General features: G+C 37.0%; 1 protein-coding gene across 4 annotated transcripts in view; it reads right to left on the minus strand.

Moving 5' to 3' along the window:
• LOC115420946 (BTB/POZ domain-containing protein 10-like) overlaps window positions 1–18175 on the minus strand; it is a 37374-nt gene extending 19199 nt beyond the window's left edge. The window contains exons 1-4 of one of the 4 annotated variants that reach the window (XM_030136584.1): window positions 18022–18175; window positions 17121–17216; window positions 7108–7388; window positions 1564–1885 (exon numbers count right to left, since the gene is read on the minus strand). In XM_030136584.1, the coding sequence (XP_029992444.1) occupies window positions 1564–1885; window positions 7108–7388; window positions 17121–17125 (608 nt within the window). In that variant the 5' untranslated portion in view covers window positions 17126–17216; window positions 18022–18175. Of the gene's footprint in view, window positions 1–1563; window positions 1886–7107; window positions 7389–14845; window positions 14932–15516; window positions 15820–17120; window positions 17217–18021 lie in introns of those variants that run through there. The other 3 variants (XM_030136582.1, XM_030136583.1, XM_030136585.1) reach the window with 3 other exon arrangements.
• Window positions 18176–18462: the final 287 nt, after the last annotated feature.

Consider the following 18462-nt stretch of genomic DNA (forward strand, 5'->3'; position numbering starts at 1 on the left):
TCCTCATGCAACAAACATGTGAAGTGCAGTCTCAGTTTAGCACTTGACTCAGATGATGGATTCATCTCTGTATTTATCCTCCTCCATCAGAGACTGGATGAAACCTAATTTATCACATAAAATCCTATTACAGATTGAATTTATGACACCATAATTAATCACAGGTTCCACGGGGCTTGATATTTACAATATTTACAGTAACAATGTGCTTAAAAAACATCTGCCTCAAAAATCGGCTGTAGATATCGGCCATCGGTTGACCAGATTTTCAAGAAACTGTAGAGATCTGTACAGCACTTTGTGCACTTTGCTGTATTTTAAATGTCCTGTAGAAATAAACTAGACCTTGATCTTAACACGTATTAGTTATGACTGGAGGCAGACTGATATATTGGGCCGATATACTGATTTTTTTTCAGTATCAGCCATCGGCCTTAATTTTTTTTGGAGGCCGATATTTGATCAGTAGTAATAATGTTATAAGATATTTGATCAGGCACCTGTGTAGGCAGCACTTGAAGTTCAATAAATGTTAAAAGAGTACTATGTGTACATATATTAATAATTTCACTTATATAGCTGCATACAAATCTTAATTATCTGAGTGTTTCAATTGTATTTTATAGTCAATGTGCTTAAAAAAAAAAAACAGCCTTAAATATCTGCCTCCAAAATGACTAGCTGTAGATTTCGGCTGACCAAATTTTTAAAAATCGGCATTGGCCTTAGAAAAACCCATATCTGTCGACCTCAGCCAATATATCGAGCCGATATACTGATTTTTTTTCAGTATCGTCCATCAGCCTTAATTTTTTTTTGTTTTTTTGAAAGCCAATATTTGATCAGTAGTAAAAATGTTACAAGATATTTGATCAGGCACCTGTGTGGGCAGCACTTGAAGTTCAATAAACGTAAAAGAGTACTATGTGTATGTGTATTAATAATTTCATTTATATTGCTGCATAAAAATCTTAATTATCTGAGTATTTAATTTGTATTTTATGGTCAATGTGCTTTAAAGAATAAATAAAGAAATAAAAAATCGGCCTTAAATATTGGCCTCCAAAAAAATCAGCTGTAGATATTGGCCGACCACATTTTTAAAAAATGGCATCAGCCTTAGAAAAACCCATATCTGTCTACCTCGGCCAATATATCGGGCCAATATATTGATGTTTTTCAATATCAGCCATCAGCCTTAATTTTTTTTTCAAAGCCGATATTTGATCAGTAGTAATAATGTTATAAGATATTTGATCAGGCACCTGTGTGGGCAGCACTTGAAGTTCAATAAATGTTAAAAGAGTACTATGTGTATGTGTTTTAATAATTTCATATATATTGCTGCATAAAAATCTTAATTATCTGAGTGTTTGAATTGTATTTTACGGTCAATGTGCTTTACAAAAAAATCAGCCTTAAATATCAGCCTCAAAAATCAGCTGTAGATATTGGCTATCAGCTGACCAAATATTTTAAAAATCGTTATCGGCCTTAGAAAAACCCATATCTGTCAACCTCTACTTTCTAACACTAGGTAGAAAAAAAAAAGTCCATCCTTACCGGCCCAGCATGGTGTTCGGTTGAGCTGTAAATATAGCCGGATCCACCACAAATCTTGTATTGTCCACAATTAGCGTCACTCTTTCTCCCACTCGTAGCCCACTGCGATGCCCGTCTTTACTGCCCAGGTCGTACACGTAGATCATGTCGCACGCCCCCTGACCCAGAGCCTTGGCGAGGTGGTCTCCTCCAGGGGGGCCGAGGGCTCGAGGCACGTGGCCCCCGATCAGAGCTCCTCCGATGTGGGAGTAGGACAGAGGAACCCTGGGAGGACGAGGACTGGAGGACCTGGAGGACGAGCCGCCATCGCCACGTTCACGGTCTGACAGAAAAAAACGACACAAGAGCAACAAATAACTAAAAATGTACATTAAATTGATGTTTTGTCCAACTGAATTCAAGTAAAAACAAAACAGATAGGGACTTAAACTATACAGTGCATTAATCAAACTAATATAAACCAAATTTACAGAGAAAATGTCTTTAATTTGTCAACTTTGTCAATAAATTTTTTTAACCCTTTAAGTTGAAATGTTGCAACATAACTGAATGAAACAGACCACAGATCCAAATCTTGTTACCACCTCCAACCAATAAATAGCAAACATGTGCCCCTTCAATCCTAACACCATTTCAGGGCATATTTTTATTCAAAATGAAGACGAAAATCATGTTTGAAGGTGTGGTCCTGAGCTGGTTTAATAAGAAATTAAGTCAAGTTTATTTAGTTTTAGTTTTGATACAGAAGAACCGATTTGGCTACTCTGTTGCTTCACTACAAAACTACTAAAACTTACTGTATCTTACTTTCTACTAATGTTTAAGTTCATTTATTTTAAGGATAAGATGACAAAAAAACAAAAACACAAAAAAAAACCTTTCATGTAAATATGACCAAATTTCAATTTTACAAAAAGTTACACAATCTAATATGGCTGCGGCCCTGTGACATCACAATATGCAAATTAGGTGAGTCCATTTACTCCCATCATAAACTTCGAGTCACACCCAATATTTTACTCATTTACAGTCTGACTTTGTCTCTAATCACTTCCAAGATACAGTTTTTTGAAATCTTTTTTTTTTTGTAACTTAAATCTTTATTGAGTTTTATGTAGAACTGTAACAGTAACCCCAAAAAAAAAAAAGACAAAGAAAAGAGACCCCAAAAAACAAAAACAACGACAAAAAAAAACAACAACAAAAAGAACAGACAAATGAGAGCATAAATGAGTAGAAAAGCAAACAATGTGTGTGGGTAGCAATACAGCTTTTAGAAAAAATTGATATTAAAACTGAATATTTTTTTAATAAAACTCCGGCACCTACAGGATTAATATTTTAGCTGCAAATCGAATAGATATTTTCCTTTTTTTTTTTTTTTTTAAAAATCTCATTTGAGCTAAAGGACGACTGAATTTCCTTTAAGTGGTGATAAAGTTCTTGTCATTCTCATTCATTCTGGGTTAAATGACTGTGGAGGAGTACAAGGTATTCACCACCTCCTGCTTTAATCTACAGTAAAATGAAAAATGGCACCTGTGTGTATACATCCTCCTCAAACCTTTACTGGTGCCAGGTTATGATGCATCATAACATCTGCTGTTCCATTTTATGGGACATTTATGATATCAAACATGACAAAATCAGCAAACTTGCCAACCGGCTGTGTGCCCAGGGTTTTTATTTTTTAGAGGATTTACCTGCATTTAAAAAAAAAAACAGACATATTTGCGCTAAACAGAAATGAAAGTCTGATGTTTTTTTACCTTGAAGAAAATCTACATACAGTTTCATCATGTTACATATCTGTGCACATATCTAGATTTTTGTCCAGTTGAATTTATTAAACACACTCGGTTTTGTCGAGTTTTTATTGAACAGTAATTCTTCAGAGCTTTTTGAATCTCAACCCTGACGAACCTCATATTTCAAAAGGCGATGATTCTTTTATTTTGTACAGTCTCAGGGTTTTAGTGTTTATTGCTGAGGGATATTAACCGCCTTCCACTTTCTTTTTTCCCCTAATCTTTCACTTACATGTAAATGAAGCTACAGACCTTAGAGACACACACCTATTTTTGTCACAACTTCCAAATGATTTTTCTCTTTCTAAAGTTATTTATCATCATTTATTATAATATTATTCTCCGCATTTTTCATTGTTCAGTGTATTTTCCCATATTTAATTCATTAAAGTTCGGAGTAAATTCAAAGGTTATTATATCAAAACAGAGAAAACTTAAGAAAAAGTGACTTTTTCAGCAAATATATCAATAACTGAACATAAAAACAAGCATCTCCAACCACTGTCACAGATCCAACTCCATGGGTTTTACTGGTTGTAGAAGATGTTGCAGAAGATGACAGTGTTTCCATGGTAACTATGGAGCCTCTCAACGTCCAAATGGGTCATATCGGATGACCATGAAAAAATGAAAAACTGCATTTTCTCTCAATTATTTAAATAGGATTAGTGCGTCGACAGGTATTAGACACTTTAGGTCAGTAGGTGATTTTAGTTGGTGGTGGATGTTTAGGTCTTTAGGGGTTAAAATACATTTGTTAAACTGTGCTGTTAAGTCATATATGGACAAAGTTCACAAAATGTATGACTGCCTTTAAATTCTTCTGTAACTCTGGGGTTTTGAAGAAAAGACAGAGGTAACTGCACTGTATTCACTGCATTTTAAAAAGATGCTTCATGAAAGGCAATGAAAAGGAGCTAAATAAAAATAGAAAGTAATGAAAAATACAAAACTTTTATGAAAAAATACACCACAGTGTCCACACAGAACCAGTGGCTCCATAGTCCTTCCTGGTTCACCACAGGGTCTGTTGTCATTCTCACATTCCCTGTGTGTACAGCTAAGGCCCAGTTTACACGACAACACTGTCGGGTGAAACAACAAAATATGTAGAAATCTTAAAAACGGATTATTTCCCTGCGACGGATCTTCAAGTTGCCCTAGCCGCTCTAATTTACATCCAAGAGTCGTTTCAGCAATTGTCACGAATCTTTTATAGAGACTAGTAGAGAGCAGAGAAGGCACATTAACTACCTTCAGCAAATTATTGATGCACTGATACAGCGGAGGCGAACCACACAGCTGTGGATGAGACCTGGGAGGATTATTACATCAATAAATAGGAAATTTCACACACTTTTGCGTGTCCGTCTGCATGCAGATTTTCCCCCCAAAATGCATGTCTAAACGCGGAATTAAACACTGCAAAGTCAAAATCTTACCAAGTGTTAGGGCTGCTTGATTATAGAAAAAAAAATAATCACGATTATTTTAGCAACAATTGAAATCACGATTCTTAAAAACGATTATTTGTTAACCTTAAAGTTGTTTATTTTTTTCTTGCAAAGCAATGTAAAATATACTCTTTAAACATGAATAAAGCTTTTAACCACTAAAACAAAGTATGTTCACTTTTGTATGAAACAAAAAATCTTTGAATGCAAATAAGTGTACTGTAAATTCAAGTATGTTTCCTTTTGTAAATAAATAGTGCACTGTAGTTAAACTGCTATAGACTTGCCATAGAACTGTAGCAATAAAAAAAAAAAAAAAAAAAAAAAAAACTCACGTAAAGTGCAAATTATAAATTCAAGTATGTTCAATGTAGTATGAAACATAGTAAATTCAGTGGCGTGCCGTGAGGTTTCAGTTCAGGCCTTCTGTATACATCAGCCATCTAGAAAACGCACGTTAGGGTTATACGGGTTAGGTTAATACGGGAGTTGCAGCGTAAAGAGATTCGGAGACTGAAGATTGCATTGCGGACGAAGTTGTTTTTATGCGTTTTAGTTTTTCATAAGATTATGATAAAGGTGGCGGTGGTTAAACTTTAGATGGTTACAAAGGTTTGTTGTGTTAGCGGTCGGTGCGGACACAACTACGAAACACTTTTTGCACGTGATGTGTTTTTGCTCTTCGTCTTCTTCATCAAACCCAAAGTGATTCCATACAATTGAATTTGACTTGCCTTTTTTGTTTACCAAGCACTTCTGCTGGGATTCTCCTGCCATTTTTCCAGACCGCTAGGTACAACTTTCCTCTTGGGGTGGACCTGCCGGCTAGCAGGCAGCTGGAGCTTAGAGGGGGGCGGGGCAGAGCAGCTCATGGTAGCTTGCGTGCGCGTGAATTAAAACAACTCAAAATTAATAATCGTTTTTTCTCGATTACATAATTTTTGTAATCGTTGCGTGTAATAATCGAAATCGTAATTGAATTTCGATTAATTGAACAGCCCTACCAAGTGTATTCATCTCATTTCTAGTAAAATATCTCATCACACTTAAAATGAAACATAATCACCTAAAGAGTAACTTTTCAGTGAGATATAAGAACTTTTTTTTTTAGAAAAAATATCTTGAAAACCTTATTTCAAGAAATCTTACCAAGATAATTTTCACTTGTTCCATTGGCAGATTTCTTTGCTTGAATTAAGCAAAAAAAATGTTGAATTAAGCAAAACAAAATCTGCCAATGGAACAAGTGAAAATTATCTTGGTAAGATTTCTTGAAATACGATTTTAAAGATATTTTGTCTACAAATAAGTTCTTATATCTCACTGAAAAGTTCCTCTTTAGGTGATTATTTCTTATTTTAAGTGTGATGACATATTTTGACTAGAAATGAGAAAAATACACTTGGTAAGATTTAGATTTTTGCAGTGAAAGTGAGAACCTAACAACACTTTTGCGTTTTCGGTTCAGATTGTTACCATCTAAACGTAGCCTATGATGCTGGAGGTGTGTGCAGGGTTCCTACAGGTTGCTACAAGTTAAATTTAAGACTTTTTAAGACCTTTTTTTTCTGTTCTAAGTAGTTTAGAACATAATTGAATACCTATTTCACAGCCGTACTGGCAAAAAATTTGTGACCCCTAGAATTTAGGAAAATTTATTTATTTATTTCAATGCCTTGATTCCCACCGTTCTGAGTCATTTTTCACCGGGGGCTGCAAAAATAATGATAGTTGGTTCTTAATTTCAATATAAATTGCCAGGTTGGAACGGGTGAAACTCAGTAAAATAATGTTACTTTCTTTGCAGCTTGGATATTTCCCAGACATATTTACGAGGGCTGTTCAAATAAGTTCATGGCCTCATCCAGAAATACTGGTTGTTATAATACAGGATGTTACATTCTTTCATGATGGGATAGTGATGCTTGAACATCGATGGACCAAGTGCATTGCTGTAAATGGAGATTATGTTGAAAAATAAAATATAAATTATCAGTCTGTGTTGTTCTGTTCTGGGTGAGGCCATGAACTTATTGAACAGCCCTAAACACAACAGAGCGAACAAGTTTATGGTAACATAACTCAAGACCTACCATATCAAATTTAATACCTTTTAAAGACTTTTTTTAAGGTATTAAATACAGACTTGTAAATTCAAGACTTTAAAGACTTTTTAAGACCCTGCTGGAACCCTTCGTGTCCTGTACACTGGCTCTTGAATCAGACCCACAGTCAGAGTAACCCACTCATCACATCATCCCTCCTCTTCCCTTTGTCCTCACCGTGCTGCCGGGTGGGGGAGGTGACATTCCTGATACACGGTGTCAGCTGATTCTCTCCTCGCTCATGGGAGGAGTCCCGTGAGCGGTCACTCGAACGCCGCCGTTGCTCCCTATAATGATCTCCTCCTCCTCCTCTTGCTCCACCAACGGCCCCGCTGGCGCTGGCCCCAGCCCCGGCTCCAGCTCCAGCTCCGGCTCCGGTCCCGTACAAACTCATGGTGCTGACCTGCTGCTGGGGGTGGTGGTCGCAGTCCAACACCGACAAACCACACTGCTGATCACTGGAGGACAGAGGACACACACAGAGACATAAGGATGAGCATGAACATATGTGCAGCCGAATCAATGAATCCAACTGGAAAACCATCTGGGAAGAAGGGCTGTGTGATATGACCTGGGGTTTCCATACCATGAATAGACTCAGGGGTAGTGACACTGAACAAGCAGGAAAACTAAAAAATAAGAGCGAAAAAACTAAAGTGGAATTGTGTACTGACTTCACCAGTGAGTAAATTTGTTATGGATATTTTTGATTTTTCAAGGTGCAAAATTATGCAAAAAAATTAGGGCTGCACTTTGGTGAAAAGTCATATTGCAATTACTGTAGATTACACTGCAAAAAATACCCTTCTAGGAATAAGCCAAATATTCCTAAATCTGATCAAATTGGCTTATAGTGAGAAACAAAATCCTGCCAGTGGGGTAAGAAAATAATTCTTGGTGAGAATTCTTAAAACAAGCAAAAAAAAAAAAAGTCTATAAAAATGATAATGTGCCTTAAAACTAGACAAAAATTCTGGAATTTTAGCAAACAGTGCTTAGTACAAGAAATAAAATCACCTTGATATTAGCTCGAAAATCTTAAAAAAAGTTAGACACATTTTCTTAAATAAGAATATTTTTCTTATATAAAAATGTCTTGGCAAAATTTTTCCCTAATTATAGATGAAAAATATGACAAATGTTCTAGAACTAAGGCTTTTTTCACTTTCTTAGAAATAATTTTTTGTAGTGCAGGGGTGTCAAACTAATAAAACCAATAAAAAAAACAAACAATGAAATGACTGCAAAGTAATTAAAAGTTAAATCACATTGTGATAATGTTTACATCTACAAAGCTTCCTTAAAAATATGAATACCATAAACAACCTGAAATGTCTTAAAATAAATAATTTTTTTACACAATATTTTGCCTCTGCTTCTCATTTACACATGTAGACATTACAACTTATAGATCATGGTGGATCTACAAATACACAAAACATTTAATAAAAGGCAGAATATTGTCATAATTGCTCTCACCTCCCTTAAAACATTTCAAGCTGGTCATATTTGTTCAGGTAATTCACATTTTTTCTGACAGGATAGCTTGTAAATGTAAACATTTTCATGTAATTTAACTTTTTTACACTAAAACAAAGAGAAAAATATGGATTTGTCATTATTTATATGTTATTACCTCCGCCAAGGAGGTTATGTTTTTGCTGGCGTTGGTTTGTCTGTCTGTGTACAAGATAACTCAAAAAATTATGGATGGATTTGGAGGAAAGTTTCAGGAAATGTTGATTCTGGCACAAGGAACAAATGAGTAAATTTTGGTGCTGATCGGGGGGGGGGGGGGGCTACTGATCTGTCTTGGCGGAGGTCTGTGCTCTCAGAGTGCTTTTCTAGTTACGATAGTATTTTACTGGTGCGACCCACTTTATATATATTGGTCAGAACTAAAATGATTGTTAATATCTTCAGTGTAATTTTTCATTTCACAAATTCATCCCACTGGCCAGATTGGACCCTTTAGTGGGCCGGTTTTGGCCCACGGGCCGTATGTTTGATACCAGTGCTGTAGACAACATAGAGATTTACATGGTTGGTTATTGAAAATGCTAACAAATTATTCTGAACTGTGTACTTTTCTTCCAACTCAATCAAACAAACTTTCATTTTTCTTTTTTTTTTTTACTCCCAATGTGAAACAGATGGGTCTTGATCATCCTGACAAGGCTTATTCTACAATGATTGGCTCACAAATAAAACATCTGCTGCATAATGTAGGCCACGTTCTTCCTCTACAATGATTATGAATGTCATTTCTCACAATTCCCTGACATTTTACAGCCTCAAACTCAGACATAATCAGTTCTGCCAATAACCATTACTGAAATCGTGTGCTTGTGTGAATGGTTTTGGCACAGAGACAGACTCCAGCTACAAATGGGAAGACATTTCTAATGACACCAGTCCACTGATGCATGACTTTATGCAACAATGAGATAGTTAACTCGGAGATCAGATCTGCGTGCACACACACACACACACACATACAAGTGATGCAGAAATCTCTCACAGGGAAGGAGAGTTTGTTTTGTTGCGTGCTGAGCTGAGCTGAGAGGCTGCGAAAACTCTGCCGTCAACTCATGTGAATCCTTACAGGAGCTGAGAGCTTCAGACACGGACCCACCGAACCCAGCCTCAGCCTCAGCCTGAAGCTGCACACAGACACACACACAAACAAACACACTGACACACCAGCCCGACATCCATTAGACAGCGGATCCATGTGAAACTATCTGAACTCACTTAGGTACAAGATGACAAACAGAAATGGTGCTCGAGTGGCTCCACAGGCTGTTTTTTCACAGATTCGGCTGCTTACGAACACCCTTCCCTGCCCCGGAGCCAAGGATGTTTCCTGAAGTGCTGAGCTGTAAATCAGTGCTTTTTTTTTTCTCTCTCTCTTTTTCCTGCGAAAGACACACAGCCTTGCGAGAGCGGTTCCTATTATATCTGGCCTGTGTTTCACAAAGAACACCTCAATACACACATTAATGCACAGGAGCGCACATACACTGAGTTATTTATGACTCAGGTACAGAAAAACTGCTGGGAGGCAATAATTTCGATGAAAAGCAAAATTTTAAATCTATTTCGGTCGTGCTACCTTCTCTTATTAATTCCATGATTATGGAAAACGAATGAAAAGTTTGACTTAATTGTCTACATGACCACAGGCTAGGCTGTCATTTATTAATGCACAACATGGTTCTATCCACATATTTTAATTCATACTGAAACTACTTTTAACTGAAATGAAATTGAAAACAAAATGAAAATGTTATAAAAAGTATTATGTTTGAGCCATAATCCAGCTCAGAGCCAGGGGACACTTAACACACCTCAGATTCAACCTCATTCCTCTGGGTAATAAGGACAAAAAGACTAATTTTCTTCCTTCAGTTTGTGCAAAATGACAACATCATATGTGCACTGAGCACTATAAATCTCTTTTAAAGATGCACCTATTTGCACTAGCTTTTAATACAAGTGTGTGACTTCTATTTGTTTTATCTTCTGGTTCTGTTTTAGATGTTATTTATCCTACTACTGTGTATCCGTTTTTTTAATCAGTTTTATTATATCTTGTATTTATCCTTATTTTACTAGTTTTAGCATATCTTGCATTTGTATCTGCAGATTTGTACAGCACTTTGGGCACTTTGCTATGTTTTACATGTGCTGTATAAATAAACTTGACCTTGACCTTAACATGTATTTGTTATTACTAGAGGTAGACAAATATATGTTTTTTTTTTCAATATCGGCCATCCCTCTTAATTTTTTTTGAAAGCCGATATTTGATCAGTAGTAAAAATGATATAAGATATTTGATCAGGTACCTGTGTGGGCAATACTTTAAGTTTAATAAATGTTAAAAGAGTACCATGTGTGCGTGTGTTAATAATTTCATTTATTCTGCTGCATAAAAATCGTAATTATCCGAGTGTTTCAATTGCATTTTTTGGTCAATGTGCTTAAAAAAAAAAAAAAAAAAAAAATTGGCCTAAAATATCAGCCTTAAAAATCAGCTGTAGATATCGGCCATCGGCTGACCATATTTTTAAAAATCGGCATCGGCTTTAGAAAAACCCATAACTGTCGACCTCGGTCAATATATCGGGCCGATATATTGATTTTTTTCAATATCAACCTTCGGCCTTCATTTTTTTTTGAAAGCTGATATTTGAACAGTAGTAAAAATGTTATAAGATATTTGATCAGGCACCTGTGTGGGCAGCACTTGAAGTTTAATAAATGTAAAAGAGTACTATATGTGCTTGTATTAATAATTTCATTTATATTCCTGCATAAAAATCTTAATTATCTGAGTGTTTCAATTGTATTTTACAGTCAATGTGCTTTAAAAAAAAGCAAAGCAAAAAAAAAAAAAAAAAAAAAATCGGCCTTAAATATCGACCTCAAAAATCTGCTGTAGATATCGGCCATCGGCTGACCAAATTTTTAAAATCAGCATCGGTTTTAGAAAAAACCCATATCTGTAGTACTTCTAGCTATTACCGCAGACTAGCTGTAGTTGAACTACTGAAGCTAATATGCTGTAGCTTTGGTAACACTTGTAAGGTTAGCAGAGGGGACATACTGATTATAGCCCAGATTCATCATCGAGCTATGAGTTCTGACTAACCCAAAACATGAAAACTTATCAAAAACAACTCAACAATTCTGTTCTCGATATTTTACAGTCCTGTCACATTTTCTGCATGTTTCTCTAGCATGCATGCGTTAAAAAAACAACAAAGAAAAATCTCTGAAGAGAAGACAGACAGAAAATGATTCAGCAAATCCAAAAGGTTGTGTTACTGGTGCAAGAAAAGAAATACCGATCCAATCCTAATGCCATTATTCTTCCATTATATCAAGATGTGTTACATTCACATAGTTGTGTCGATGATATATATCCATCCATTTCCACTGCGACAGTGTGCCTGCATATCTGATCAATAATGCTCAGCTTATAAGGCAGAGACACGTCCAGGTCTCAGTAATGAACAGAGCCTTGATCTCTGGAGAGAAGCAGCTATGAAATATGATGATGACCAGTTACTGAGGCCATCAGACAGACTAAGAATGGGAGCGATGAGAGGAAGGGAGACATTTTCTTATGTTACTAATTAAAAAAGGACAAATTACAGCCCTGAGAATATGCTCATTCTGCAAAACACAAGTGTGTTCATATTAATAAACGTGTAACACAAATGGGTCATAAAAATAAATAACTTCATGTAGGTTATATATACTGTATAATACACTACACTGAGGACAGACTTAACTGATGAAATTACTGACCATGAATAAAATATTCACATTATTACAATTATCAATAAATGCCAAGAAAATAAATGACTTTTTCTTTGTCTCTGATGCAGACACCTCTCTCTGACTGCCCTGCCGTAACAGCTGACTGGTTACATTACGCATAATAACTTATCAAAGGAACATTTATTTCCTTAGTAGTACACTACAAAACCCATAATGCAATGCTCTCTGTAAAATACACTGATACTCAGCACAGTTTAAGTACCTGTTAGAGGCGGAGTTTGTGAAAAGTGAAATTTTGGTTCCAGAACTTAAAACAAATTACATGAAAATTTGTACTTGATGTTGATTTACACATCCCACATATTCAGAATATTCCAGATAAATATATATTAGGGTTGTCAAATGATAAAATTTTTTGAATCAGATTAATCACAGGGTTGCTGTGGATTAATTTCAATTAATGACAATTAAATATCATTCATTTTTAATCTATATTAATCACGTTTCATTTTGTATGAGCAAACAGACTCAAGAAAGACGGGAATATATATACACTTAACGTGTCTGTCACAAGCTGGGCGACACATTGGACACATTAGCCAAAGTGCTAGCAGAATCCCCAACTCACGAATGCTTAGCGTTAATGTGGTATTTTAAGATGGAAGTGCTTCGGTGAAAAGAAAACTCCTTCCTGCTCAGTGTGCATAATACTTTATGTCGGTCAACTGTTCCGTCTTGATTTTTTTTGTCTTCATATTTCCATCCAGAGGACCAACATGCTGTTTAGCATCTTCCATCTTAATGGGTTGGTTCTGTTGGCAGAGACGTTCAGAGTCATTCTGTGCTGCAGATGGGTTAATTGCGTTAAAATTTTTTATCAGATTAATCATGATTTGTCGGGCGGCATCGGCTCAGTTGGTACGGCTGGTCGTTCAATGACCACAGGGTTGAATCGGTTTGAATCCTGGCTCCGACTGTCCACATGTCGAAGTGTCCTTGGACAAGACACTGAACCCTAAATTGCTCCCAGTAGGTCCTGGCAGCGCCTTGCATGGTGACAGCTGCCTACTGGTGTATGAGTGTGTGTGTGAATGGGTGAAAGTGAGGCTTTGTAAAGCACTTTAGGCAACATGACAGTGTATAAAATGCACTATATAAGTGCAGTCCATTTACCATTTACCATGATGACGGATTAATCCGTGTTCACGCATTAATTTTGACAGCCGTAAAATAAGTATACTTAAACAAACAAATATTTAGATTTTTGTTGAGCAAGGTCTCCGGAATAAGTACTAATACTGATTTTGCGATTGAGGCATTTAGATTGATCCATTAAATTAATTTCATACATTGCCCATCTCTAAGACAGCTGACCCCACTATTACGGATGTGTAACAATTACTGGTGTGAACATGTTTTTAGATACGTTAATGCCGAGCTGTTCACTATTTTCAGTTTAGGTGCACGATGAGCAGATTTTTCGTTTAATTAGTTTGATGTTAAGACTAAATCCCAGAAACAGGTTGGTAATGAGAGAAAAAGCCGTCCTGTTGTTGGCTGACTCCTCACTGTGCTGAAGGGCTGTTTGTCTGCTGAGGTCTGTCCGTCTGTCGGTCTGATTGATTGCCTCACTGGCCGAGTGTCTGGCTTAGCAGACAAAACAGAGTCTGAAAAAAAAAAAAATCCCCACAATACACAGAGATCACTGATCATCACCTGGAGAAGAGGGAGAATAATGACTGAGATACACCCAGTCAAGGTCACAGATTATTTTTTCCTGTTTCATATTGTAATTTCTAGATGTATGATCCTGTACGAAACACAAACTACAAACTGTAGAGGGACACACAAAAGTACACAAATAAAAGAAAACGACAAAACAATGAATAGGATAGATTTTGCAGTAACACTGAGCAAGTAGGTGAAATGTTTTAGAAAGAGAGAACAAAAAAAAAAAAAAAAGATCCCACACATGAACATGTATGATCCACAGTAGAGCTGCACACACAGGCTCTGTCCTTGAAGACAAGGGTCACCATAGCAGCTGTGGAAAGAAACGAAAATGTGCACACAGAGATGCACATACAAACACAAAGACTCTGCTTCACCTTGTTCATATAACAAACAACTACACAGTCTCTATCAGCCTAAAATACAAGTAATAACTACAGATGAAAATGTGAAAACAGCCCTTTATGCTGTTCACCTAGACGAGTCAGACACTGTCACCCAGTCTGCCGGGGTGACTGAATACTGTCCAGAAATCACATCAAAAACATTTTAACCGCAGTTATGTAATCCACTAAGAAATGAATGACTACAGCATGTGAGTCTAATTGCACTTGTGTCTGATGCAGCTTAAACACATTTTATTCAACTCTACAGGGAATGGGATTATAATGCCTGATAGAAATGAGAAAATAAAAACAAAAGCATGTCTTCCAGCCCACCAGGCAGCCAGCCAACAGCCAGACCAGCAGGGCAGTTGGGAACAAAGGAACTGAGAAGGCAGTATTTCACTTAGGGCAGGAAGCTCCTCTCATCTTTCGCAGGGCAATGCAAATGTACGGCGGCCAAAAGATTTCACACACCAGCAGACTGGGAAGAAACACGCTTCACTTGCCTAGTTTCCTGTTCCTGGGGAGCACCACCACCACCACCACCACCACCTTTCCCCTGGTAGCACGATTTTTCCATTACTTTTCCTGAATTGGCCACTTCCAGTAGCACTGGGTGAGCTTTAAACATGTTAAAAACAAGCCAAGTTCACAGAAGACACAATAAGTCGGACAAAGATGCAAGGGAGGCATCTTTGCAGTCTATTAAAAGCACGAGGTGAGCGCCCCGAGGGGTGAGGGTCCCATCTATTATTTAGGGGCTGCTGACACCGACACACTGATGGGCAGAGGCGGAGGCAGAGGAGATGCACTGGAAACCAACAAAAGATGCAAGATAAAGGCTGCAGGCGACCCTTTTTTTTTGTTACAATATCAATAAAGCCTGTGTCAAACAAAGACAATTAAAAAGCAATTATAACCTAACAGACAGAAACAGCCCATAATAATAAGCACATCAGTTTTAACTCTTGTGATGGAGTCCCATTTGGAGACAGCAGAGGTATATTTAGGACACCGTTCACATTCATGGAATTGCTAGAAATCACACTATAATAAAATAAAATTAAAAAAAAAAAAAAAAAAAAAAAAAAAAAAATCACTCAAATGCTGAGTAGTCCTGTGTAATGCAATGATCTATGTAAAGCACCGGTGGTTTGGATGCTGGACCCGAACCTACCGGTCGGTATCTGAAGGCCAAGTGAAGACAAAGCAGCAGGGGATGAGCTGCGGGATGACAGCGGCACAAAAGCCTGGCGCTCCTCCGAACAAAGCGGGCTTGCCGGCAGCTTCAGCATCCTCGCTCATTACTTTCCAACTTCATCAGCATCGTTTTCCACACACGCGCACTCAAAGCCGGACTTTATAACACACGCGGGGAAATAAAGAAGAAGAACAGGCGGAAGAAACAAAGCACCGGAGCCTAGGATGTGTGGATGAGAGTGTGAAGCAGACCGGCCAGTCATTCAGAGTCACCGGAGGGACCTGAAACTGTGAATGGCCGCGTGTTCGACTGAAGCAGAGCGATGCTGCGTTCAAGTGCAGCCCTCGGAGGCTCAGACTTCACAGTGCTCATCATGTTCAATGTCAACCTGAGTGCGGATTTCACTTGGAATCACAGGCTTTCCCACTGTTTTCTTATTAGTAAGTCAAAAGTGGAACTGCTGTACAGAATTTAAGACAACATATCCTGTCAGGGCAGTAGAAAATACAGTGTGGGCCACGAGATGATGTTAATTATAACGAAGCGTCATAAATGCAATTCATTTCATATGCTGATTCGTTGTCTGTTTTGGTATTTAATTCTATTTTTCTGCCTCGATTGCATATTTTACTGTAGGCTCACGGTAATTGCTCGATATTATTATTCCCCACATCACGTGAACGCAGCATTTATCAAGTACTTAAGAGTCAACCAGGGTCTTTAGGATAATTTAAGGTTTTATCCACTAAAGACAAGACAGAAAACCCGCAAGGTAAGCAATTTTTGTATAAAATGATAATAAATAAAGACGTAAAAGTCGCTTAAATATAGGTGAGACAGTGGGAGAAAAAAAAATCACACATCTATCTATCGATCGATCGATCGATCGATCGATAGATAGATATTAAAGTAGAAAATAGAAAACCATAAGAGCAAACACACTATAAATGCAAAAATAAAGTGTAAGGTGCAAAAAAAAAATCACTAAAACAAAAAAATCCCAGTAATGTTCAGTATGATATTTAAGTGCAAAGTGACATTGAGTGTATGACCAAAGTTTTAATGTCATAGATAGATAGATAGATAGATAGATAGATAGATAGATAGATAGATAGATAGATAGGAAAACACAAGAGCAAACACACCATAGGTGCAAAAATAAAGTGTAAAGTGCAAAAAAAAAAAACAAAAACAAAACTAAGCGAACAAAAAAAAAAATCCCTGTAATGTTCAGTATGATATTTCAGTGCAAAGTGACATTGGGTGTATGACTAAAGTTTTAATGTCAGACAGAGGCCCTTTATACTCCTAATTTATCATGATAATTGCAAACGAACCATACATCAAACCATGAGCAAACTATGAGAAATAAATGTCAAGTGTAAAAGTGAAGCCAGGGACAACTGTACAAGCAATATCCACTGACATGACAAGAGGAGACTCCATTACACTGTAAGGTACAACATTTTATTAACTATACCTTACTAAAAGTGTTACAAACACCAAAGCATTTTCTATCCCGTACTGCCTTTTAATAAGGGTTAACAGGACTACACCACAAAGACAGTTCTTCAACTTACAGCATTAGGTTTGACAGGTCAACCTCTAACTCCTGCTTTTCAGCATCCAGATGGACTCTTCACGGGTCACCGCCGGCTTTACCATAGACTTATCTGCTAGAATGCCGCACAGTATATGGGATTACCATCAGAACATCTGTCTGTACAGCTTCCAAGGTCTCCACTTGTCTGCCTCGACATTGAAACGAGTAAACAGTCTTGATCAAAATGAACGAGAAAAGCAAACTATGATGAATACACTGAATGCTTTAAATGAAATGAGTTAATAATAATGATTACACCTCTGGGCAGGCTCACTTACTGTCACGGGTGTAACATGTCCAGACAAGTCCCTCACTTTGACTCAGTCTCATGTCATCTTAATGTTAATAGCCTGGTTATCTTTATATATTAATGATGTGAATGACAATGAACTATAAAATAAGCAGCTATTAACATATTTAAGCAATCAGCTGACGTATCCTTTAGTTAGACATAACAACGATGGCCACTTTGCTTAACTATTGTACAATGCTGACTTAAATTACCATTTAAAGCTACAGAATTTCCATTTAAAACTACATAATTAAGCGAGAATAAGCAGAGAGGAACAAATACAAGCACACAGCCTATTAAGACCCGAACTACAACCCTATTCTGATACTTTCAGAATAAAAGCCACTGTTACAGTGTTCGCCCTAGGGAAGACTCATGTTAAAGAGATGGGGTGCACTTACGAGCGATGTAACGGAGAAGTCAGTCCACAATGTAGAGACTTTAGAGTGGCTAAGAGGATTTAAGACTTTTTGGTTAGCTTGTGAAGTTAGCTAGCGAGCTAGCTTTAACACTCCAGGAACTGCTAGGCTGCTAACCACAGCTAGCTGGTACTACAAAAAAAGTGTTTAAAATAAATTACCCTTACCTTTATGTGTAACATTCCTATTTCGTGTCATTGAAATAGTCCGCTTACAGTCGGCCGAAAGGCTTGTTTTCGTTAAAATGACAATAGTTTGTGTTAAAACGAGTGCCTACGTGTACTACAGTTTGCTACGGACTCAATGTTTTGATTTGGGGAAGCGGAGTTCACATGAAATATCGCGAGATAACTCAAGTCGCGCACACACAAATCTGGTGGTTGAATAAGAAATATCTTCTCAGAATCAATTTATTCGGTTTTTATTTAATATATTTTACATCTTAACCCTTTCATGCATGAATTATGAGAGCCTTAATCAAATTTCTTAAAAAAAAAAAGCAAAAACAAAAAAAAACCTGTTAATTACAGTTTAATGACAATAACAAGCAAATGATTTACACTCAAATATGTTGGTGCAGATCTGGTTTATCTAGAACAGTACTGTTA

This window comes from Sphaeramia orbicularis, chromosome 6 (assembly GCF_902148855.1).
Source record: "Sphaeramia orbicularis chromosome 6, fSphaOr1.1, whole genome shotgun sequence".
In the NCBI taxonomy this organism is placed as follows: Eukaryota; Metazoa; Chordata; class Actinopteri; order Kurtiformes; family Apogonidae; genus Sphaeramia; species Sphaeramia orbicularis.